General features: G+C 40.2%; 1 protein-coding gene across 1 annotated transcript in view; it reads left to right on the top strand.

The window, feature by feature from the left end:
• Positions 1-1,886: 1,886 nt before the first annotated feature.
• Positions 1,887-26,321, top strand: part of ghra (growth hormone receptor a) — a 31,159-nt gene continuing 6,724 nt past the window's right edge. Inside the window, exons 1-8 of the mRNA XM_051422553.1 lie at positions 1,887-2,228; positions 10,969-11,090; positions 22,680-22,809; positions 22,932-23,101; positions 24,365-24,543; positions 25,280-25,433; positions 25,600-25,690; positions 25,913-25,982. Coding sequence (XP_051278513.1) covers positions 10,973-11,090; positions 22,680-22,809; positions 22,932-23,101; positions 24,365-24,543; positions 25,280-25,433; positions 25,600-25,690; positions 25,913-25,982 — 912 coding nt within the window. The 5' untranslated portion in view covers positions 1,887-2,228; positions 10,969-10,972. The remainder of the gene's footprint in view (positions 2,229-10,968; positions 11,091-22,679; positions 22,810-22,931; positions 23,102-24,364; positions 24,544-25,279; positions 25,434-25,599; positions 25,691-25,912; positions 25,983-26,321) is intronic.

The raw sequence follows: 26,321 nt of genomic DNA on the forward strand, positions 1-26,321 counted from the left end.
CCTCTCATAGCGTCACTTCTCCAGTGGACCCTCCACGTGAGCCCTCACAGGCTGCAGTTTTTTAGACAGACGCAGATATTCGTAACAGCAAGCTGTTTGTAGGTCAGCGCACTTGTGTTCCATAGTATTTCGGTCACTTTATTTGGTATTCACACCTATTTTTAGCTTTTCTAAAATCGTGCAAAGCCCTTCATTCATGTTTTGTTAATGACTTCCACTTTTTCAATCCTCAGCCTACACATTCACACACATTCACAAACATTTTATTGCAATTATGGTATTAATGCCAGCCAGAAATAAAAATGAATGTGATTCTTACCAGCTCTATAATCCATGGCACTATATTTCCTGTAGTGTCTCTCTGTACAGCCATCTGAAGGCAGCAGGCAGGGCCTATATCTTCCATGTGCAGTCACTAATTTGACTGATGATGCGCACTGTCAAGCCACAATTACGCACGGAAGATCCGCTGGTTAAATTTGATGCAACAAGCACCAGATTGTTGCACAAGTAACCACAGAAACCTCTGTGCTCGTGTGCACGTAAAACAAGTCGGTTATGGTCAAATTATTTTCCAATGTAAATCAACATATTGGAGACTGTAACAGTTCACACAGTTCCATTAAAATTTGTGGATCACTTAAAACGCCTTTTTCCACTAATATCCATCCATTCACAACCATCTGATCCGGTGTCTCCACCCAAAACACCGGATAACGAGGGCAGAGGCTGCTTTCCTTTAACGTCCGACCAAAGTACCTGCTGGAGCCCAGTATTATGGATACATACAGGTCGTCGTGTGGCTGTGATGAGCCCTGTGTTTTAACGGGATGAAAGTATAGTGAATGCCATTGGCCCTGATTATCACAGCCTCTAACACACACAGCTATAACATACATGTATATATGACATGGTATTCTTTCGGGTCCACAGGTGCGCCAGGTGAGTCTGGCCATAAATCGCTCCGGACGCACTGGGCAGGGCTCACTTGACTGTGATCTGAGCCGCGTCACTATCAACCTGTCGAGGTAAGGAGATAAAGTAGACAGACGATGATTGAGGACAGACAGGTAAGACAAACAGGACGGACATCTACAGTATCTGAAACATGAAACATTAATAACAACATATTGAATAAAACACAAGAAAACTGCATGATTGAGATTTTTCTTTCCAGTTTTGAGTCAGCAGCAGCTGAGCTTGTTCGTTTAATTACCCTCCACCTCGACCATATGGACCCCACTGTTTATCCCGATGTTATATTATTTCCAAGCAGACTTGTTCATGGTCATATATTATTACTCATGTGCACGTAAGCTATCGCGCGCGCATTCAGGGCTGCCCCTCCTACTGTTCCCGCGCACTTGGTTCTCAATGAATGGTATTTGCATATAGAAAGAGACGAGCAAACAAGCGTGGTGTACTTTGAAACATACTTGGACTGTATGGAGGTTACATGCACTGCGCATCTTTTAGGGAAACAGTCTCCTCCAGCCTTTAATGTAAGCAAAGCTGCCCTTTATACTGAAGAAGATAATGATAATGGAAAATGTATTTGGTCCAAAATGTAATTGAACAACTGAGTCTGCAAGAACGTATAACCTTAATTATAGATAAAAATAAGTCAATGTATGACTTTGCTTAACAAAAATCCAATAACAGGCTCATCGGTTTAAAATTCAAATATGTTCTAACGAGATTGTTCTATGTTTTAGGGCTATTTCTCCTTTAATAAATAACCTCCTAAAATTATTTTTGCTACTTGAGCCTACGGGGGTTTTATTTTGGAAGTTTGGCCGGGCAGTCCTTCTCTCTGGCTGTCCTCTCTGTGGCCATAATGGAGTAGATTGGATTGTTGGCGGATGAGGGCGCCTCACCGCCATTTGAAAACACACACACACACACACACACACACACACACACACACACACACTGGCTCTGTCTCAGCTACGTAGTGTGTGTAGCTCTGAAAGTGAGCTGGATGATGAACTGAGCAGCAGATAAGACAAACATATTTAACAGGAAAGCGTCACGGACCCGATTTCAATGATTGGGTGATGTGAAAAAATCCCGATCGGAGGGATCTTTCTGGGCCGAGTGGGCTTGAAGTGGAGGAGCAGGACTTTTTCGTGCCTGTCGGTGCTCACGCTGGCCATCAGATGACCAAGTTGTGAAAAGTCGATCTGCGCTGTCCTTGCAGTTTTTTCGCCTCGGGACTTCATATTTAAGTAAGTGCGTTTACGTTTTCTAATACGTACAGTGCGTCTTTTTTTCTGTGTTCATCCATGTCTCCAAAAAGTCCACGTTTTAGGCAGCGAACACACCACTCGGGAAAACTTTACTGAAAATGCATGACATTTTTTTCTTTCTCTTTTTTCTTTCTTTTGTTTTTTTACATTGCTGGCTGTTCGTAGCAAAATAATTTTTATCCGGTCGAACATGGAGTATGCTTAACCTGCTGTTTGACATAATGCGCACTGCGTGAAATCACAGAAACTTAAGGTTGTCTGAAATTCCGCAGCAACTTGCGGTTGCAAAAGCAGTTGGACACCCAGGGGATGGGATGAAGTGACTGCCATGGTTGCTCTTGACGGATGTAGCCTCGCTACCTGGACTGTTATCTCTTAGGGAGTTTAATCTGGTGCTGTGTCAGACATCATGCTGATACATATCAAAGCCTGGGGGAGAAATAGATTACATCTGATTCAAATGTGATAGAAATGCAGGATCAAGCCTTTACATTCTATAACTTTACAGCTAAAGCCAAAATACTCTGAACATCCTGTGTTGCTTCATTGTTGACACAGACGTGTGTATTGATCTGCATCAATGGAGATCAGTTAGTTTGCTTCGGTGACCATAATATACCTGCTTATGTTACTGTAGATGACAGGAGGAGTGCAATTGTGATGGTATTGTCTTTAACTATTTTGCTTAATCCACAAATAATGACAAGTATCAATGAGAGAAGTTCCAGATGATGCCTTTAAACTGCTTGGTGGGTTTCATCAACCATGCACAACAAAAAATAATTCAATTTACATTAATAGGAAACTGAGAAAAGCAGCAGGTTTCTTTTTTCCCCATTTCTTTTTTACTGAAATCAGCAAATATTTAGGATTCTTTCTGGATAAATGACTTTAACGCTTCAAAAATGCATGACAAGAAATGTCAGCTACTCTTGTCAGCTTCTCCTCTCAGTTTGCATGCTCTTCATCAGTGAGCGTCTGACTGTTACTGACTACAGGAGAGCACCTTTGCTCCTCCGCTGTTTTGAATAGAAAGCACACCACACTGTGATGAGATGCAGTGTGCATATTTGGCCACTATAGAAGGCACACACTACAATAAGGTAATAAACTCATTAGAAAAAAGGTTTTATTGTACGGTTGAATCACATATATTGAGTACTGCATGTTTATTACATCCACTGGATGGTGATAATTTAGAAAAGCCAAAATAGGAATAATCAACAATCCCTGACACTGATATGTGAGATGCATTGATGCGTTTTACAAATATAAAATAATATTTACCTGAATATAGCTGAATCATATTGAATAGGATTTATTATTATAACAGTTGCTCAGTAAGTACTTGTGTAGAGAAAAAGCATGACGAGAGACATGCATAATGGCAGCTATTATGGTATCCACCAGGTAGCTGAATCAAGAGATTTTTTAATAGATGAGGCGAGGAGTTTTTAGGAGTTGTTAGTTCCATCAGTTTCCATCTCAGCGTTCGCCGCACTCCCACATACAATATTACATACTGTGTAATGTTCTATACCCTTTGACAGCTCAGGAGCACTCTGGAAACCATTAGATTTTATACACATCCGTGTGCACTCGGTCTTTAGTGTTGTGCATGGTTGTCAGGATGTGTGTGTGTGTGTGTGTGTGTCTGACATAGATGGAGAAACAGCCGGATTTAGAGCAAATTAGAGAGGTACATGCTGCATCTATACTTAGTCCTCCAAAACAACAAGTGGGTTGATAGAGACTTTTATTTTTTCTTTTAAATGGGATTGCACTAAATGTGTTCCATTCAAAATAATTCTAAAAAGTTAAAACCAAAATCCTGATTAGTTCACATGTGGCTGTCAAGTCTGATTAGTTTGAATGAATTGTCTCTGAAATGACCAACCAGTTATTTTACCAATGACAAGCAGCTGTAATAGATGAAAAAGTTAGATGTGGGGGAGCAATTTAAAAAAAAAAAAATTTACTTGACAGCTTTCGTTTTAATTTCTTTAAAAAAAAAACACTGCATGCCCGTGCATGCACACACACAGTGGAATGCTGCAAAGCAGAGCTTTTCCACATAGATCAATTTTCAGATCTGCACAGCAAACACTTTCTCTGTTCCTGCTTGACTCCGTCTCTTGCTTGCACCTTTCTTGCTCCTGCTCTGATACACACACTTGATATTATACATACACACATGCACGCGCATACACACCACCCACTCTTTCTTTCTCTCACCTCCACACACACAGACCGTAGCGGGGTTTGCAGATGTGTGTCCTGATCTGCTTCCAGCACAGGCTCTCCTCATGCCAACTTGCTGACTCTGAGTTTTCCACTCTCTCTTATGAAATAAGAGTAGGAGAGACATTAGAGCCATCCTGAAGCCAGATCTGAATGCCTGAGAGCTCCAACAGACACACATACACGCAGGTTAAAAATGCATCCTGTCTGTATTTATACCTTCTCCACAAACGTACCTACTGAGCACACACATGCATACACACACCCTCTCGCCACAGGTTAATGAATTCATGTAAATACATCCAACAGTTGAAGGCTTATTACTGCAGGAGTAGCTGGTTGAGTTGACATATTCGGGCACCGCCTCTTGTCTGAGGGGCTTTGTTAATGTGAACTCTTCCTCACCAGTGTCTGGTGTAACATGCATGCTCATGTTGAAGTCTGTGGTATGTTCACTCAGATTTTGTTTATTTTAAGGAAAGAGGTTAGTGGTGAAAAGGAGGGTCCAGGGCTGAAAATCCTGATTCTTGTGTAATTATTGAGAGACTCAACAGTGGACATAGACCTCACATTGAAATGATCATGTTACAGTATAATTATTTCTCCCACAATATTTGTATAATTATGTATGGTGGTTGCCGTACAGTCATGAAGTCTAAATTTCTTGAAGTCTTAATCGTCATACCGTTAAAGGACACATACAATGAAGTTTTTGTTTTGTGTTTGTCTCATCTTGTAGCACCTATAGTTGTCATTTTATTATGTGAAATTGCTCTAAAGTTGTTTAAACTGTTTCAACCAAAATGACTAGATGAGACCACCAACATCTTTTCTAAATTATTACCAGATGTTTTAGAGCTCTCCAGGCTGCCCCCAAGCACCTGACGTTTTAAGGGCTCTCAGCCTTTGTCCATATTTGAGTGCTTTGGGTTAAAATTTCACATTACAACTTAAAAAAAAGTTACTATTCACAAACTGGGAAGAGGAGGCAGCAGTTTAAAGTAAGACGTAAGAAAGCACAATGGCTGGATATCAAGTCTTGGTCTTTTTTTTGTGTATATCTTGTATGTTCACGTATTTGCGGTGGGAGCATAATGCTGGATACACCACTAGCTAGTTAACGTTTGCACATTTTACCCGAACCGCTTGTTCCTCACTGTGGTTTTATAGCCATTAAAGATTCCTTGTGGCATCGCACTCATGCTTTATTCATATGGGCTTTATTCCATGATTATAGTTGCTTGCCTTTGGTTGAATTTTTGTCTGGCTTTACTTGAGAAATGAAACCCTGAATAGCTTGGGATTTTGTTAAGTAGGCCTGGATGATAATTCAGTGGCTGTAATTACCAAGGTCATACTAAATTGATTCACATCTTCCTTTAATTCTCGTTTATCCCTCAATTAGTCTAGTGAGATAGGCACTTGGAGCTTAGAACATCAGATGTATTTGTACTGATAGATAGACTGCAATGAATGAGAGAGAGTGTCTGAAGAAAGGAATAAAATACATAATGAAGAGTGCATAGTGAGTGAGTGAGAGATCAGGAATGCACTAATGGGAGGCATTACATTCACCATAATGCATTCCAAGACTCAAGGAGTCCCATCCATTCATACATTTTCTCATGGTGGCAGCAGGCTAAGCACAGAGGTCCCTCTCTGTAGCAATGTTTTCCAACTTCTCCTTGGGGATCCTGAGGTGTTCCCAGGCCAGGTAAGGGATCCAATGTGTTTTGGGTCTATACCAGGGTCTCTTCCCAGTTGGATGTGCAGAAAAACCACCTCAACTGGCTGTCACCAACCTCAACTGGATGTCGCCCTGTCTCCAAGCAAGGTACCCTGTGAAGGAAACAAGAGATTGGATCAATACAGCTTAATTTAGCGGATAACGATCAGTTAAAAAATACCTTGATCAGCGCCGAACATTGATCAGATTGGGACATCCGTAAAGATAATATCTCATGCCCATGCAAAAACACATTGGTGCTTGGTCACTTTCTTTTAGACATGGGTTGTAGCAGCAGCAAGTTTGAATCCTAAATCTCTGGTTGCAACATAGGACTATTGCTTTGAATGGATTACCATATATTTGACCACGTTTCTCTCGTAGATGTGTACTTGCATCTTGGGTAGCCCAAAACTGCAATGTTTGACTCTGAGGAGCTTTGTCCATGTTGATTTTCCCTCTAGTGACATGTTACTACTCACCTCTGCCAGCACCTCTCTCACACTGTCTGCCTTACACTTCATATCTGATGTTAATTAATCCATGCCCCTGTCTTATATCTTAATTAGAGCATGTGTGTGTGTTTACCTATACACCACACAGATTGAGGTTGAAAAACGCATTGAGGTTGGTGAATGCAGAGAAAGTCCATCACAACATGGGGTCATAATCCCATTTAAGGATGACCTAATTTTTCTGTGTGCATTTATGTTTGTGCATGCGTGTAATTGGATAATTATGTTAATAAATCAGTGTTTACATGCCTACTCTCCACCTGAAAGTAAACATCTGCATATTCCAAATGATAACTTCTAGTTTGCTTCTTAGCTTTTTCAGGATGTCGTATATTTGTAAATGACTATATATGTTAATCTAATTGGTTATGGTTAGTTAGCATGTCGTGTGTATAGCAATGCAGATCGAGTTGACTGCCTGAAATAGCTCGCAGGATCCATTATAAAAACTTGATGACAAAAGCAGTGATATATATATATGATCTATATTCCGAATGCATCTATTATGTATTTAAGTTACAGTACTACAAAACAAGAGTATCCAAGCATTCTGTGCTTCAGTACTGAAACTGAAACTGTTAATCAATCAACAACAAAACTGCCCTTTTAGACACACAAGGGCCAAATCTCAGCACTATATTTATAGCGAATTCAGGAGCAAGATAAGCTTAGTCATATTTCAGGTATGACTGATGTGTTTGCTCGATGAGTATCACCTGTTTCTTTTCTTCCCTAATAAAAACCCATCCATTAAGTACATATCATTCTGTGTGAATAAATCTCACAAACCTGAATCGTTATTGCCTTGCATGCATCAGAGCCTTTGTTTCTTCATAAATCAGATTTCTTTTTTTTTTTACTTTATCAGGTCTTGATATTTTTACCCAGGGTCCTGTGTGCACTCCACAATCCAGATTGAGACCACTGCAATAGCACATACAATAAAGTTTGTGTTTCTGAGTGACCACACCTCACAAAATGGAACATTTACCTCCCTGGTCGCAAATATTTGGAGAAATCTCCAGCTAAACTTGGGCTTGCAACATCACTCTGTGTGTGTGTGTGTGTGTGTGTGTGTGTGTGTGTGTGTGTGTGTGTGTGTGTGTGTGTGTGTGTGTACGCATGCTTTTCTTCTACAGCTATAGAAGAGACTAACTGAGAGATTATGTGACCTCTCACCCCCTAACCTTTCTTTTTCTTTGGCTTCACCCTCACACCATCACCCCATCTACTCCTAACCTCCTCCCCCTCTCTTGTCAGCTCCTTTTGAACAAACACAGATGATTAATAGAGATTTGCGGAAACATGGGAGAGGCATGGTGCTGGCAGTGGGGTGCCAAGTCAAGATGTTGCATGCATGTGTGTGTGCGTTTTAGGGCAGAGGTAGTGGGAGGAAGGTTGACCACAGAGGCCTTAAATGTTTACCAAGGGACCCCAGGAGGCCTGGGCTGAGCCTCCCTCTTTTCTGATTGGCTCAGCCAGCCTTCCTGCCAGTCTTAGAGTCTGTAATTGGCCGAGAGCAGGACAGGAATGGGGGAGAAACGTGCACGAGATGGAGATGAAGCACTAATCTTGCCATGGCTTTCACAGACACTTTCACATGAGAGAGGGGGAGACCAATGTTAGGCTTAACATGAGGCCACATGTTGGAGTGGAGGGAGTGTTTGGCCCTCTTCTATAGTACTTTGATTTCTCAGCTGATTAAAGAATGTTAAACTTTGAAAGAAAAGACAATATGGAAACCCTCCCGTAGTCAGAAAGAAAACTGGTTTTAAAGTGCTCATCAGTGGGATTGTTAAATTTAGCTTTTGATGAGGGAAAATCTTTTTACATTTTTTAATGATTTTAGAATGACAGATTATCAAACCTGAAGGGAGAGGGAGACAGAGAGGGTGTGTGGACGAACTTGGGCAAGATGTCAAATGCAGAAAATGAGCAGTAATTGATTGTAAATGGAGCATTTTAGTCAGGCCAGATGAGTCTGCTGCTTGACAGCTCTCTGCCATAAATTCTTGCATTGTATAACCTGGCCTTGTATGGCCTCTTGGCCATACACACAGACACTTTGAATTCATCCACACACACACTTATGATTTAACGTTTGTATTGACTCAATATTTTGTCAGTCAGTGACTAGTCCATTTTTACAAACTTAAAATTTGCAAAGAAGATGGCTCTTCTTTTTGTGTCCTTGGTGCATTGTTTTTGTTGGGTGTTTCTGCTTCATTCACAAGCTTGTCAGTCTTGGAAATGTGCCTGAGGCGACCTTACTATACCTGCTCAGTAGTAGTCACTGTATATGAAAGTAGAAAATTCTGGGAAACAATCTTTTGGCTTACTATTTTTAGGCATGATGCCTGTAAAAACATACAGGAGAATTTGATACGCTTTATATCTCACTGTAGTTATATGTGGCTCAAAGGGTTCTACACCAGAACTGGGTGAAATACTGGCAGTGTAGCCCTCAGAAACATAGCCTCCACGTTTGGGGTTCCTGGAAACTCAGTGAAGTTGTGGAGACACAGCTGTAAATAGCCAAGGGTGCGGACAGAAAGTTTGGCCTATATTTAGAGGTTGGACTTGACTGGTAGAACTTGTTTGCCAACACTAGCTTATAGACCAGGAAGTTGTTTTCTCTATATCACCGGCCATATGCTTTTATAAAAAAAAAATCTAATCCAATTTTAGTTGTAGCTACAGGCCTGGATGACACATTTCTGTGTTAAAGGTTTTGTTGGGAAATTTAAGTCTAGTTTTGAGAAGGGGAGTCAAGCTCATGGGACATGTTGCTGTGTTGGTGTGGTACAAATTTTGCAAAGAAGTCTTTCTAGATTCTCTTGTATTTTCCTACAGCATGTGATAATTGGAACCCAAAAATCACACTCACTGCGGCTCGTTGATGTGGAATTGATTTGGTTTGGAATTTGAGAAGGTTAAAGCTACTATGAATGAATCAAAGGCTATGTGTAATGTGAATGGTGTAGCTCGTAGGCGTGAACACAGCAATAGTTTTACCTGACTGCAGTTCTCCTCAGCTCTATGGAGCATTTTAGTGTCTTTCTTTTTTTTTTTTTTTTTACTGCCCGCAGCTTTATTGGTTCACTACTGTCATCCACCTCCTATCATCCACAGCAGGCAGTTGTTGCTTTTATGGCAGCTTTTCCCCCCACTGTGTACACCACCTGCCTAGCACCAATCGGCAGACAAGGGTAGCGACTAGCTGGTGAACGTAATGGAGCATTTAGCAGCTAAACGGCCGCATATGTCTCTCAGGAGTTGATGAAGACCAAAACAGAGCTGAAAGGAGAATGAATATAGGATTTGGATTCAATAAGTGTTGAGAGACACGACTCTAAATGAGTTCTAGTGTTGCCCCCTGTCTACTGGATTTGTAAATAAGCAACTGTTTTGCCATATCGACTTAAAAGAGGATAATGTGTCAGTATTGTGTTTACAGCTTGTTTCTGTTGCCCCCAAATGGCCCAATAATGTTCATACAGGTTTAATATTACCACATGTGTGGTTTTATAATTACTGTTATAAAAGAGTCATGTAACATGGACTAAAATAACGTTTTAAAAAAAATAGACCTGGCATCACTGACTGGTTTCCGGGAGTAACAGGCACAATGATAAAGGGTTAAGTTACCCTGATATTTCATTCACTATTAGTTTGTGCAATGAGAGGTTACATAAGAGTGACTTTCTGCTTATGTTTCAAATTACTCTACCTGTTGGCATTTCTAAACCTGCAGTAGATATATGTCTGTATAAAATAATTATAATAATAATAATAATAATAATAATAATAATAAAATCATGGGCAATGACAAAATTATTTCAAATGGGTATAACTTAAAAGATATATTATGATAAGGAATGTCTGATTAGAATTTTTGTTTGTCAAATAAAGAAATTGTTTTAAGTAGTAAGTTTTGAGTACTCAAAAAGCAAACAGAAAAACATGTTTTGTGCATTCAACTTACAAATGCTACTGAGTAACCAGGCATGATAATTAATTATGCTCTGTTCCGTGTTTGGTGTCACATACACCAGCTGAAAATAAATGGCATCCACAATTTGAGCTCATGGGGCAGAGAGAAATAAAGTGAGAGAAAGAATGAGGGAGGTAGAGAGTAGTGAGGGAAGGGTGGGCATGTCATCATGGAGTCCAACTGATAATTATAATCACTGTATGTCTGTCTCCCTGTCATTCTCCCCTCCGTCTCTTTTCCCAGCATCATGGCTGTCTCGTCCTCCTGCTCCAATCTCCTGCTCCTTCTCCTAATTTCCTCCCTGGATTGGCTGTCCACACCAGGATCTGCATTTATGATGGGCTGGGACCACATGACATCATCAGGTAGGTTACAGGTGTCTTTGCACTGCTTTGTGTCAGGACAAATAAGTAGAAGAAATAGATTAATGTGAGACAAATCATTCTTCAGACAGTTTATCAATCTCTCTACATGGAGCTTATCAAACATTAACAAATGTGATTGAGGTTCTGTGTACAGCACGCTGTTGACACTTGTTATCACATCTTATGCCCGACATCAGTTGCAGAATACTGTGTTTGCTCAAATACATGTGGAAATGTTCACTGTTGAGCAAACGCCACACTTTCCTGGTCTGGCTTGTCAAACAGGCTTGTGATCAATAGAGCTAGGGTAAATATATGGCTGGGGCTTCTCTGTCAAAGTCCAGGGACAGGACGATGCAGGATGTTCAGCCAGCTAATCCAGCTGTCACTGAACTATTTGAAATAATTAGGTGAAAGAATGCTGTGGCTAAGAAAAGTGGTATAATTTACCACTTTAAATCCTTAAAGCAATAGGTGGCCAAGATAGGAACTTTAAAATCAATTATGCTATACTGGTCAGAGTCCCGATTAGAAAATTGACTGAGAAAGAAGATTTGGCATCTTTCTCTAATGGTTGAAGCCACTACAGCTGGAATTAGGTGAAAGTGTACAGCCCTGCAACCTTAGCCAAAAGATTCTTGTTTATTTAAAGTCTACCTACTTGCACATGATATAGAGAAATTATGTGCAGATACAGCAACTCCCAAGAAATGGATCAATTCAGATGTTGACTTTGTCAAAACATTATTTATTTTATCTATTTAAAAAAAAAGGAAATTTTGCTGTTTGTCATTTGGTTTTGCTTTATCTGCATTCCTTGGTTTTATGTATATTATGAGGGAAGTTTCTGGAAGCTGTATACGCAGGCATTTTCTAAAACAACCCTTAATTGTTAATGGGCATGGTTATAAGGGAATTAAGTAATTTGACTAAATGCTTACACTGTGGATGTTATAATAAAAAAGTAAATAATGGCACTAAAAAACATTTGGCAAAACAGTAAAAAGCCATCCTTAAATGTACATTTTGGCAAGCCACTGTCTTGCCAGTATATTCTTAGGTGCATCTGTTTATTGCCATCAAGAAGTGAGTCAGAGAGCATGAGACCTGAGAAATCTCCAAACCATCTCTGCCTGTCTGGCTGCTGACACACCTGTTGCCAGAACTGAAAACACACACGTTACCTGGGTAAACACTGGGGGGAATTTTGGCTGTGTGATATGCGCTTTGATTGAGGCCCTATCCATGTAGATATAGTGGTACCTGCACATGTACTCATAACATTTAAATTTGGTACCCTCCATTTGCATTTGATAGTTAGTTTACATGACTTAAATGTCATTTCAGTTATTAATAGTCTGGCTAACAGCATTGGAAATTTTATTTCTATTATTTTTGCAACTTGATTTAGCTGGTATTTAATGTATGTTTGGTTGGGTCTGGTTTGGGAGTTTGACCTTAAGAATATGTGAATTTGCACACAGGATTGCACAACATGACTGAAGTCAAAGACTAATGTGAAAGAAGACACATTTTGATTTACATATTCATCAACACATTCATCTTTACTGATTAGAAATTACCAATTGGAGCGAGGAAGCATTTGTGACAATGAACCACTATATGTCAGACAAATAGTTTGGCACTCACTTGGGCACTTCTTTCTTATGCCTCTGCGCTGACGACAGCCGTGGCTGGAGGCATTCTGTTTTCAGATTGTCCATCCTTCTGTACACACGTCCCATTCTTATGAACGCTGGAATTTATTAAAATTTGGCACAAACCTCTACTTGGACTCAAGTTTCCAAAAGGCCAAAGGTCAACTTCACTGTGACATCATAATGTCCTATACACTTTTCTTGCGATTTTTCGAAGCCTTAACTCAGGAGCAGAAGGGGACATTGTGACCATTTTTCACATTTTGTCGGATACTGAATTGACACTAATCTTGGGTGCTCACAACTGTGGTGATTGTATACATCCTCTGTGCTGACGGGTTGAAGATATGTGTGTACATATATCTACGTTGTAGAATTTATAGCTACTTTGCCGCAACATCCATGTTATATGCATTGTCTTCTGTCATGGCTACAACTTGACCAAACATGTGAACACAAGGAAATGGAACTGGACTTTTTTGTTTCTCTCAATGAACTTGCAAACTAAGAGATATACAGCAGAACAAGAACAACAACGATTAACAAAGTCAACTAAAAGTCAATTATATTTAGAGATCCTTATATCACAAATCAAAAATTTGTCTTAAGGGAAGTCACCATCTGTACAGCAGATGACATCCTATATCATAGATACAGATTAGAGCCTCGACTCAGATGAGGAACAACAATGGGAGAAACCTCAAGAAGACCAACTGAGGGCAGATGTGCAAAAGATGTCGCATGTACAGAATAAACCAACATTACATTATAATCATGATGGATCCGGGAGGTCGATGGGCCACCACAAGTATCACCAAACAGACCTGAGCCAGATTACAAAGACTCACAGCGTATTGTTCACACAGGTGGATAAAAGAACAAACACAGAGGAGGAGAGAGACAAAGACAACATGCACAAAAGGAGGGAGACACACTGGAGGAGAGCCTGAGTCTCCTGGAGAACAGAGATCCAAACATATGGAATGAACATGGATGTTATCTGCAGCTTGATGGGTTGGCAGAAGAAGACAACCTTGAGGCGGTAATTCAAGTTATTTGAGTGGGTTTAGTGAAAAACAGCTGGAAATATTACCACTGGCATGCACTGGAGAATGCCAACTCATCTTGTGTTTTTATGCCAAGTTAAAGCCACACCCTTCTTCTTTTCAGTTTTTTTGGAGGGCTTTCCCTGGGTTTTGGTCAGTGTGTATCATTGTGCAGTCTGCTGCTTTCTAAAGTGCACTGATCAGGGCAAAATTAAGTCAAATCTTCCTCAGCAACATATTAGTTAGTTAAGTTCAATTTGGGGGAAAATAAACCACTCAGTGGACTGATTTGGCACAAATGTTTGAGAGCATTGGTTCAATTATTATGTGCTGTAACATATTGTTCTGCTCTGCTATTTCTTTGTGTTGAAATCCAGTTTGGCTTTTCCAAGTGAAAATAATTCTAGTGCCAGTTCTGGTTCCAAAGCAGCCAACATGTTTTGTTCCACAGATTTTGGTTGTGAATTAACGCCTTGTGTTTTCTTTTAGAGCGCTTGTCATACCATGGCCTTAAGTATATCTGTGTAAACATACTCTAAGCATTCCCATTTAGATTAAGCAATTGTGGTTAATTGCCATGTTGGCATTCTGATTAGAAATGAATGATTATAATTGTTTTTTGGCTTTGTGTCATACATTCTTGATTATTGCTATGGCTTTTGGTCATGGTTTTGTGTTGGGGAAAAGTGGGGACAGTCTGGGTAAGGTAGGTGTTTTTGTTGTTTATTTTGGTGTAGTGGAGTGAAAATCCCAGCATAGAATCAGAGTATCCTGATAAGATACTGCCACAGACAAGTGATGACATGTGAAAACGAGAGCAGCTCCATCAGTTACATGATGTGTACAAAATGGCCAGTTATATCATTGTTATATTATAGAAATATTTAGATAATATTAACACAGAAAGGTTCAACACAGCTAATCTTAATTTTGATAATGCCATGTTACATTTAAAGCAGTGTAAAACAGATGTAGACAAACATACAGGTGTCTCCACAGTACTGTAACTGAATTAGTAAACCACACAGAGTTTCGAGCTTTATGTCTTTGCCCTCAGGCTTTTTGACTTTGTATTTGTTAACAAACTGTAGCAAATGTCTTTATCTTTTTGGGTTTGCACTACTTTTCTGATAAGCTCCCAGACAAACCGCTGATTGCCAGGTAAGGTCAAACCATCAAACATTCTGTCTGGTTAAAATCTGCTCTGGCAAGCTCTGTGGTAGTCTAGGCCTGGTCTTCCTCAACAACCGCTAAAACATCTGTAAACACAAAGCCGCGACTGATAGCATGAGCAAATACACACAGTCTGTGCCTTTCTCAAGCCTACCACTGTATAAACTCCAATCCTGACACCTGCGTTCTACTCTTGGGTTTACACCTAAAACTGTCGATATTTGACCTTTTACCCAATACTCTTTCTCTCAGACACATCTAATAGGTTGCAGAAATTGTTCATTCTTGTTGAACAGAGTATCGGTAAACATTGTGCTTTTGGGGTTCTTTTAAAACCATTTTGTTGTTCCACTTGGGGACCTAATAGAGCCTTCCTGAAATTCTGTGGGTTATGCTGTTTCTGCAGCATTTTTATGTCTGTTGTAGAGACAGCCACATAACAAGCCGAGAGTAGACGTTTGGAGATGCTCCTATATATTTAAAGGCTTGCCAGAGTGATTATAGCCAGTCGTAGTCGTTTGTCTCGATCTGTCTCAAGACACACACACATTCTTTTTTTTTCTCCCCAACCTTTCCTGAGCATCTGTTTATGTGTCTCAGGAGGACTTGCTCCTCAGGCCCTGATAGATTGATCCTGTTGAGTGAGGCTCTGTTCTTGGCCACAGAGGTGGTAACCAGTGGTAAAGAGGCAGAGGTTTGGTCCATCTGGCAGTCACATCTGCTTCAAAGACAAGCAGTGGGTGTGTTTGCTCTCAGCATCGAAGTCGGGGCCTTATGTGGGATATGGTGTCTGAAGTTAAATACAAAGTTGGAAACTAAAAAAGCAGCAGGAAAAAAATGCATATTGTAGATAATGGGATGGAGAGCACATGGTTGGGGAAATTCTCTGTAATAGAAGGATAGCAGCTAAGAAGTAGAAATATATCCTTAGAACTAAATCAAGTTTTAAGGCTTAAAGGGTTTTAAGCAGTACGGCAGACTGAGGAGTAGCATAGAAAAAAAGAACCAAAGTGAAACTGGAACTCTTTTAAATCAGCAGCATTATTTTTTTGCTGATTCTGGCAGAACTTGTGGACAAAAGCGGTAGCGGTAGCAGGCATTAAGGATAACTATAATAGCCAATCTGCTCACTGATGGTCTTGTGTGCTTATGTAGGTCATATAAAGGCATTAGTATTAAATTGAGACTGTTTTATAACTAGTTAAAAACTTCTTGTAGTATGTTTAAGTAAGGAGACCTAATTCAGAATTCCGCTTATATTTGCAATAACACAAATTACCAAAAAAGGCAGATAACATAAAAAAATATCTATATAAACTTTTTGTTTAACTTAAAATCACAGTGTTCAAATTGTAATTGTAATTGTAAAGTGCTGTAAAACTTTGACTTTGACTGTGCCAGACAAGGAAAACTAAATCCCGGGAACAAGTCTCATTGTTTCAGAAAGACCAGTGAAGAAACCATTAACAGGTGATCGCAATGAGTGAAACAATGTCAGGATTTCAGCTATCTATAGGAACTCAGTTTGTCTTTCGTTAGAAGTAGAGGATTGTTTTGGTCGGTGTGTCACTGATAACAAACGGCTACGAGGCCATTTTGACTCATTTCTCAAACAGGGATGTGACACTTCAGTGTGAGGCCACACAGTCACCAGCTGAATTTAACATGTTGCTTTGTCCTGCTACGAAAAAAGTCTAACACCCAGCTGAAGTGTAGAGTGGCTGGCAGGGTGGAATAAACCAAAAAAAAATAAAGAGAGAGAGAGAGAGAGAGAGAAAGGAGAGAAAATGTGTGCAGGTGTCCAAGCTGTAAGCCAGACACCCCTGCCCATCTATATTTACTCTCACTTGGACGTAATATGACATAGCTAAGCCAATACTGTGGGCTGTAATGGCATTAGAGGAGATTAACATCATTAGTTCTGGCTAATAAATCGCTCCAACCAGAAAAAGCTGACTGGGTCACTGCATGGTTAACACACACCAGATTGTGTCTGTTAGACTTCAAAGCTAAGAACACTGATGGGAGTCATGAGGATCAGATGGAGCGAGTAATTGTCATTCTGTGGTCCCAAACTTTACTAAGAGAAGAAAAGCCATAGGTCCTGTTGTGGAAGTGGAAGGAACATGTTCAAGGAATTGGACAATGGCACTTTGATATTCTTTGTCGGTTTTTGTTTTGAAGGTGTAAGTTCAATGAGTATGCAGTTGTGTGTGTCCGTGCACTTGTGTGTGAAACTCAGTGTGCATGTTGGCAGTTATTTATATCACCTGTTTACATTCCCTTGTTTGTATCTTGTTGCAGTATCTCACCTTTCTCCCGCTCTCTTCTGGCCCACTTCTCGCCCTCTCTGGCTCCCTCGAATGCCACATGGCCTCATGACTCAACATTTCACCAACACTATTAAGCTCAGTTTGAAGGTTTTAATTTTCCTTTCCTCCAAACAATGAAGCACACATATAAATTATGGAAGAAGTGGGAGAAAATGTGAAATAAAAGAAAATTGTGTTTGAGTTTCCCAGATTTTGTCCCTCCCTCTCCTCCTCCCATCTTGTCTTTCTACTCATCTGCTCTTTCTTTCTTTTTCTCATCACACACGTTCCCTGCGGAAGACAAACGATGCTGTCTGCTGCACACATTAACACATCTACTGGTGTGTGTTACAGAAAATTGCATGTGTTCATGCAGTGTGTCTGTGTGTGTGTGTGTGTGTGTGTGTGTGTGTGTGTGTGTGTGTGTGTGTGTGTGTGTGTGAATGGGCTGTGGAGCAGGGACATAATGTAGGACTTGGCATGTGCAGACTGACAGGCACTTTTACTCTTAGCACAGTGTCAGTGTGTGCTGCCAATTTCTCCATCTGGTTAACAGAATCACATACACACACACACACACACACACACACACACACACACACACACACACACACACACACACAGACTGATGGTGCTGCATTAAGCGATGTGGATCATCTGGCATAGGTCCTGCAATGGCAGTCAGAAGTCGGTGCTGAACGGTAGTACCGAGTTAGCTGTAGTCTGCCTAGATTCAAGATTCAAGATTCAAGATTCAAGAGGTTTATTATCATATTTACAGTAAGAAACACAGTTGTTTGTACTTACAATGAAAATCGTACTTTGCCCGACTCCCTGAGGCAACACACAAGTAGAAGAGTAAGAATATAAAAATTAAAAATATAGAAAATGTTAATATAAAATATAACTAAATATAACATATAACTTACAACTTAAAGTATGTATGGAGACATAAACATAATGAAGCCTTTTGCATCGACAATACATAATCTTTGTGGTGAAATAGTGTAATGTTATCACTGTATGTGATAGCTTTACCCTTAAAAAGAGTTATATTTTACCCTTCCTGTTGGGGATAAATTGAGACTTGCAGTGGCAATTTGGCTTTGAGTGTCTTGTTATTGTGTTTACTCTGTCAGTGGAAAGCAGAATACGAGTTATTTGAATGAAGTGACCGGGGACAAAAGGTTGTACTGTTCAGCAGGCATGTGTGTGTTCTTTTCAAGCATAGGGCAATCAAATCAATTATGTGCTAATACCAGGATGAAGAGACGCAGTCCATGTTACTAGTGTGTATGTGAGTGTCTATTTGTGCGTGTGTTTTGTGTTATTGTTGACAGTGTGGTAGCATAAGTACAAAAAAAGATAAAAACACTCCCTTAAACGTGTGCACAAACTGCACATACAGTCCCAAAGTAATAAATGATCAAGTTAATTTATTTAATGCTTTAAAAATAAACCAAATTTGTGCCAAAGTGCTTTACACTTAGGAAAACCAAACAGAAATGTAAAATCTTTTCTGTACGTCCAGGCAGCACTTCAGCAGCAGCAGCGTTCTGCATTAATTGCAGACGGGAAATACCATCAGGCAAATTACCAAATGCAACGATTTGCAGTAGACAAGTCTGCAAGGATATTAGTACACCAAGAACTTTCTCCATGTAGGATAAGGGAAGGAAATGCCTGATTTTAGATGCAGTTCCGTGTTTTTAAAAAAAGCTACATTTAACAACCAATTTGTCTCTTAGAATTGAATGCACTTTCAAATAATCACACACAGATACCTAATATGTGGTCTGATGTAGAGTTCTGGCTGTGGAAGATGGAATTTTTCTGTCAATGTGCTGAGATCAGCTTAGTTACTAAATATTAGTGAATCATAGGAGTTAAAATTTATTTTGTGTCAGTAATTGTTCCTAGTGCTTTCATACAGCAAAGATAATAGTAACGGACCTAAAACTGAACCCTGGAGGATGCCACACAAAATGATGTGGGACAAATAATGAATCGCCTCCAGATACTAAAATTTCTATCAACAGTACACTACAATAATAAACTAGATTATCATGTAGTCATGTCTAAAGTTGTTTAATTTGACTTTATGCTCTGAATTTAAAATGTCAGTTTCATCAAGGAAAATATATATACTACTATTTGTCTGATATATAATGACATAAATTTTATTCTCTACGGCGTTTGTTTTGCAGCCAAAAAAATCACACATTGACTCTCTGTGACTGTGACTGCCATCTATCTGTCTCTCTCACTTCCTCCTCCTTCTTGCCTCACATCTCCTCTCTCCTTTTAGCAGCCTTTTGAAGCGTTATTAACCTCAATACTAACTTAAATCTGCAAATGAGCTGGAAAAGGTGGTAATTCATAGCGTCATAGCCTCATTTCGCCCTTGCTCCTCATGACAGTCAAGCCTTTCGCAATATGGTAACTGATAAAGCCTGTTCGCACCTTTCTCACCGCCTTTTTAGTGCTGTTTGCCAGCTTGCGCAGGGGCCCAGAGAAGAGTGCTTTATTTAGGCTTTTTAGTGGATTTTAAACCTTAATGGCTAAAGCTGACATCGAGGTAGATAAGTGGTTTCCTAGCTCCTCTGTATGGACTGATGAAGACAGGACGTGAAGCTAAGAGCTGTTTATCAGTCTCAGCTGTACACACAGCCCACAAGGACCGACAGATACATATGGACAGCCGGTTTGAAGGCACACACACACAAAATTAGGTTTCTTCTTCCAGCCGAAGGCTCTCAAGTGCTAATCATTTAATGGCAGCTGGCAGGTACAGACAGGATTTAGCTTCACATCAGTTAAACTGGTTATATATTAGTACGTGTAGAAAATGGGCAGTAAGGCCCTCCAGCGAAATTACCACTGGCAGGTAATCAACGTCTAGCTGTCAAGACGTTTTCCCCTGGCTTGTGAACCAGTTAGAATTTGAACAGTTCCATTTGCTTTTTTATCCACTGAAAAAGACATTATGGCGAGAAAGCAATGTATAGGATTATGTCTTATAATATCACAGAAGAAAAGTAAGACTCACACACTCACTCACACATACTTCAACGCACTCCACAATCTCTGTCAAACATACACACGGCAAAGTGCGTGTTTTCAGGTTTTTCCTGAATTCTAAAGTTTTTTTTTTTCTTTTTACTCTATAATTTCTTAATGCTTTGGCAACATTGTGCTTGTTACACTCATGCCAATACAGCAAACTGAATTGACATGAATTGAAATTGAGAAGTATGACAGTCAGCAAATGAGTGAGAAAGAGAGATATTGAGAATTTGAGTCTCTCCAGGTGTTGCTGCACAACCTTTCACCTCTGACACGCTTTAGATTGGACTAAGATTCAGGGCCGTGTTCATAAATGCAAACAGCTTTTCCAAAAATGGCTGTATCTTCTGACCTTTACCAGCAGAGCCTCATTCTTTATGGAGAGGTTAACTGTCAAAATGCTGCCTGTATGCTTTTGAGTCTTTTCCACCAAGAATAGAGCAACAGCTGTGAGACGACATTCAGACATGTGTTATTATGTAAATAATTGCATATGAGCAAGAGTTTAAAGTAGCAAATCAAAAAACATTGTATAAACAAAAGACTGATTGAGCTGTCAGGATTGCCAAGGATATATTTTAACCCAAAAACTTGAATTTTCAAGGTGTTATTTTACTTTTTATGCAATCTGTCCTGCTGTAGTTCTATGCTCTCCTTTGCATCCAGTGTCTGCAGAAAGCTCTTTGATGGTGGCAGCTGGAATTTGTTGGAAGGGGGAGGGAGGCCGGGTTGAAATAGCAAAGCTCTGGGAACCACGACAGTGTGCAGAAGATGAAGGGAGGGAAGGTGGGAAAGGGGGAGGAAGGGTTGAGAGCTAGAGGCACAATGGTGTAGGAATGCAATGAATTATGAGGTTACACCAGCATCAAATAGAAAGTAAGCAAAGCAATCAAAATAATGGTGTACATTCTGTGTGAATAAATGATGCAGTCTGGTCTGCCTGGGCTTGGGCTTCTTTGTAAGGATGTTTAGTTGTGGTGGTTAGAAGTATGTTTATGTTAACAAGGGATGCATGCTGGCCGGGTGTGTGTCTTGTGTGCAAGTGTTGTACACATGCACATACTGTATACGCTGCTGTAATATTTCATAGTTCTTGAGTAAGACTTAGCTTCATTTAGTGATTCTTATCTTGAAATAATTCTTGTTTAATGTCTATAAACTCAAAAAACTTTTCCTCTGACAGTGCTCTGCTGCATTTGCAGAGTATTGCTCCAGTCTGTCTTTAATTCCTTGCCTTGTGTTGTGAAGCAAGTTTATGTTCTGGGTCTGTGTGTGAGATTTATGCTGCAGCCAGTGCTGGAGGAGAGCGGATAGAGCAGAAATCAATGATACCTTCAGTTGCTTATTTATGGTTGCACCAAGCCCTGGGACTCTCAGCTGGATGAGAAACTGGCCTCCGACAGGGGAGGGAGTTGGCGGGGAATTGGTGATGAGGAGTGACAGGGTGCCGAGGGAGAGGTGGAAAGGGCTGAGTCAGGGCCCTTAGGTTGGGGGTAGAGGAGAAATGGTATGAAATGTGTGTGGATAGATCGAAAGGTTAGGAAGGCCTGGTGAGTAAAATTTGATGCAAAGTAACAGCATTTATCAACAAGCTGTTTTCCTACTCACTTGTGTGGCACAGGTTCACAAATAGCAGGAGTCAATTTTAGATTAACATCAGCTGCAGAGTGATAATGAGCCTTATCTCCCGCCAGCAGAAAGTGTTACCCTCGCTGTACGTTACATAGCCTTTATCCAGGTTATGTGTTTTTCTCATGGCAGCTGGCAGCTACAGGTAGGTCATAACTTCTATTACGGAAAATATGTGATGCTAATGCAATGTACACTGACACATTTGCCAGCTTGTGTTGGTGAAATACTTCGTCAAACGTCATGTTACACAAGCTACAGAAGAAGTATTCTGGATTTGTATAACAGCTCTTTGTGCCTAAATAACAGGATTACGTACAATGTCTAAAGGTCTCAACTACAACATTTTATTGACAATCTTTCAGTATTTCAAGGATGGGTGGTAAACTTGAGGTATTGTTGTGATATTTATTTTGCATTGTGGCAGGTTTGCATCACTCTTACCTTGAGGTTTAGATAGAATTGTAGCTACCTCACTTGTATCTACTGCGAAAAAGTAAGAGTTGTTTGTGCCGATTCGCAGAAGTCATGGTTTGAGGATGGAGTGGGGATAATGAGGGTTGGATTTTATCAGTGTTGTTGCATTGATAAATCTAAACCCCCTCTTTAGAGTTCATAGATGTCAATACAGGTGATTGATCCGCCTAATGCTATCTGAGTTCATTTGTTTGTTCTGTCTCTGATTGTTGCCTTTCTGTCTTTCAGCTCCCCTTGAACCTCATTTCACTGAATGCATATCGAGGGACCAGGAGACATTCCGATGTTGGTGGAGTCCAGGCAGCTTCAACAACCTGTCCTCCCCTGGAGCACTCAGAGTCTTCTACATTAAGAAAGAGTGAGTGTCATAGCATTCTTTACCAGGAGAAGTTCAAATAAAAACAATCCAGCCTTCAGTTGACAGTTATATCCTCTTTTGCCTCTTCTTCTCTTTTTTCCTTTATTGTTTTCCTCCTTCAGCTCACCCAGCAGTGAATGGAAAGAGTGTCCAGAGTATATCCATTCAAACAGGGAGTGCTTCTTTGACGTAAACCACACATCTGTTTGGATCCCCTACTGCATGCAGCTCCGCAGCCTAAACAACATCACTTACTTCAATGAGGATGACTGTTTCACTGTGGAGAATATCGGTTAGTGAGAAATGTGTGCATATATCCGAATTTTTGCAATATATACAATGAATAAGGGAATTCTATCTTACATTTCCAGTCGTCATTGTGAAACATGTTCTAGCAGAGTTCTTACCCTGACATGTAATAAAATGGGTGCTGCTAAAACGATAGATCACCTGTACAAAGGGCTTCCAAGAAATGGTATTTTCTGCTGCATATCAGCTGAAGCAGCAAATGTCACATGCTTGCCAATATCACAGCCTGATAGTGTGTCAGATACACAGTGTTTACTTGGTAAATGTTTTGATGTCTGACAGTCTTCTTTATCTGACCAGGACTGTAGAAGATGCTGATATACTGTATTATCACATGGCAATGTCATATGTTCATTGATATCTCTTCCATGAAGGAACCTTTGTTTATTTGCTCTCCCCTTTTATGTGCAATCTAATTATCAGCATGTCTTTATCAATAACATTTGGATGTTATTTACCGCTGAACTCACAGTAGGATTTCCAGGAAGTTTGCTGTAAATATTAATAGTCCCCAGATGCTCAATCTTGATGTTTTTGGTGACCCATGCCCAAAAGTTCTACCTGCACCCACAAAGTATAAACTTGTAATGGGCAACTTTCCATTACATTTACTGAGAATTTTTGCATTTCTCTTTCCACTCCATGAGTTTTCCTTCTTCCTTCCTTGCGCAACCCTCAGGTCAAAGTGCTAATATTTACACAGAATAACTTTTAATCTAATTGGACAAATTGTAATGAAGTTTGAGGAGACACCCTTTAAATTTGATCATAGTCAAAACAATATTTACATGTTTAGCCCCACAGTTGGTAGGGTTAAGACTAGCGTAGTAGTAAACATTTTGTTGACTTCATTGAACGGTTAAGTATGGTGGAGTACCAGCGAGTATCAATTTGATTGTTATGACACTAGCAAAACTTGCTGTAGGTCTGTATGTTGATATAGGGCACATGATTTGGGCTGCAGCAGCTCAGGGCCTGTCCTCACAAATACGTTTTTCTCGAATCCAGATAAATACTTTATCGTATTGGCCTCACGTCCAGACGGATACTGCGTTTTCGGGGTGTGAAAGCGGTATTTTTTTTTTACAGGATACGTTTTTAAAATTCATTGACTTATAGGTCGTATACAGTAGTTTCTTTGATTAACTGTAAATGTTGATCAAGTGCATTCAAAGACATGTCTTAACTTACCATGTTCAATGATATTCATTTTGTTCAAACTGAACTTTTACCCTTTTCCTAACAGTGCGTCCTGACCCACCAGTGTCTTTAAACTGGACCCTGCTGAATATAAGTCCCTCTGGACTAAGTTTTGATGTTATGGTCAACTGGGAGCCCCCACCCTCTGCAGACGTCAGTGCAGGCTGGATGCGCATTGAGTATGAGATCCAGTACAGAGAGAGAAATACCACAAACTGGGAAGCAGTAAGTTTTCTCTCTTTTACTTGCTCTTAAATTCTCTGTCTTCCTCATTTGCTTTTGGGCACATGCATGGTTATATGTCCTGACACATTTAAACACACACCTTTAAACTTCACAAAATGTCTATGTGCGCATGCACAACCTCACACAAATACAAACACTCATGCAACCTCTTAAAGTAAATTGTAGGTAGGTCATAGAGGCACAGTGTCGTGTTTCCTTTCCCCTCCCCCGTGGACTCTTGTGGCTAAAATGCAGTTGTTGGCAAGGCCGTGGAAGCCAGAGCAAGGCCCTCTGGGAAAACACAGCCTCTCTGAAGGAAGTGAAGGGAGGGATCTGTAGGTCAGAGGCCATGGGACCTTGAACAGACTCATATTCATTGCTGCCTGGCCAGACAAATGCAGCCTTGGAAACAGTTTTAGAGCCCACCATTATAACAGTATGTCCTCTGTCTAATGTATCTGAAAAAAAAAAAACAACTGGACCTTTGGAAAGGTCACTGTTACAGGTACCAAAAATAAACATAGTCCCCTTGATTGTTAAGCTTCAGTAAGCTTCATTTGTAGTTGTCAGGATAAACAAAAGCTGAATCATTTTCTGATGAATAAAAACATTTTAAATTCACTCTGTATTTTTGTTCTTTTCTCTCTCTCTCTCTCTCTCTCTCTCTCTCTCTCTCTCTCTCTCTCTCTCTCTCTCTCTCTCTCTCTTCCTCTCTCTATGTGTTTCTGCATTTCAGTTGGAGATTCAGCCGCACACCCAGCAGACTATCTATGGTCTGCACATAGGAAAAGAGTATGAAGTGCACATCCGCTGCAGGATGCAGGCCTTCACAAAGTTTGGAGAGTTCAGCGACTCCATCTTCATTCAAGTGACTGAGGTTCCCGGCAAAGGTAACATCATGATGGGTCGACACAATATTTTAGATAAATGAAAAAAAATATTATATCTGGCTCATTGCTTCATTTAGGTCAGACATACAGCGTGCACCACCTTGAACAACCGGAAACATTGTAGTTGTGATGACGACCATGGGTTCTGTTTCATGTTGTTTTTCAGAGTCTACTTTCCCACTCATGCTTGTTCTTGTTTTTGGGGTTGTGGGGATCCTCATACTCATCATGCTAGTTGTCGTCTCTCAGCAGCACAGGTAGGAACGGACTTTCTCACTCTTTCATGCATCTACCCCAAAACATATTCAATCGCTACTGAATTAATGACCGCAGTTACAGCGGGACGATACGTTTCCAAAATTCACAGCAGATAGTGCCACGCAGCTCTCAGGGTGGCCTCATTTGCCAGGCCACGCGCACACACAAATACTGACAAGTGTGAACAGATTACCTTCATCATGTCTCCCCTGCCGTTGCAGATTAATGATGATTCTGTTGCCACCGGTTCCTGTGCCCAAAATTAAAGGCATCGATCCGGAGCTGTTAAAGGTACATTTGTGTCTGTGTTGTTATTCTGCCTTTGCTGTGATTTGTCTAATGTGAACATACATACAAGACCCTGACCGAAACATTAACATACTTGGTCTTTGCTTGTTGCAGATGTGTTGTTATCGGCATATATTTTGGCCGATACCAATAAATTGCAGTACTAGACCATGCCAAAGATGATGTGTGTTTGTGGTAATTCAAAATAGTGTCACCATTATATCATTTATCCACCAGAGAGCAATGAAATGTTTATTTTTCATCTGTAAAATGACTCAGTTCATACATATATTAATAAGCCATGTTTACTGGATTCATGTTATGCATTTATTTAGCAAAACA

This window comes from Dicentrarchus labrax, unplaced genomic scaffold (genome assembly GCF_905237075.1).
Source record: "Dicentrarchus labrax unplaced genomic scaffold, dlabrax2021, whole genome shotgun sequence".
In the NCBI taxonomy this organism is placed as follows: domain Eukaryota; kingdom Metazoa; phylum Chordata; class Actinopteri; family Moronidae; genus Dicentrarchus; species Dicentrarchus labrax.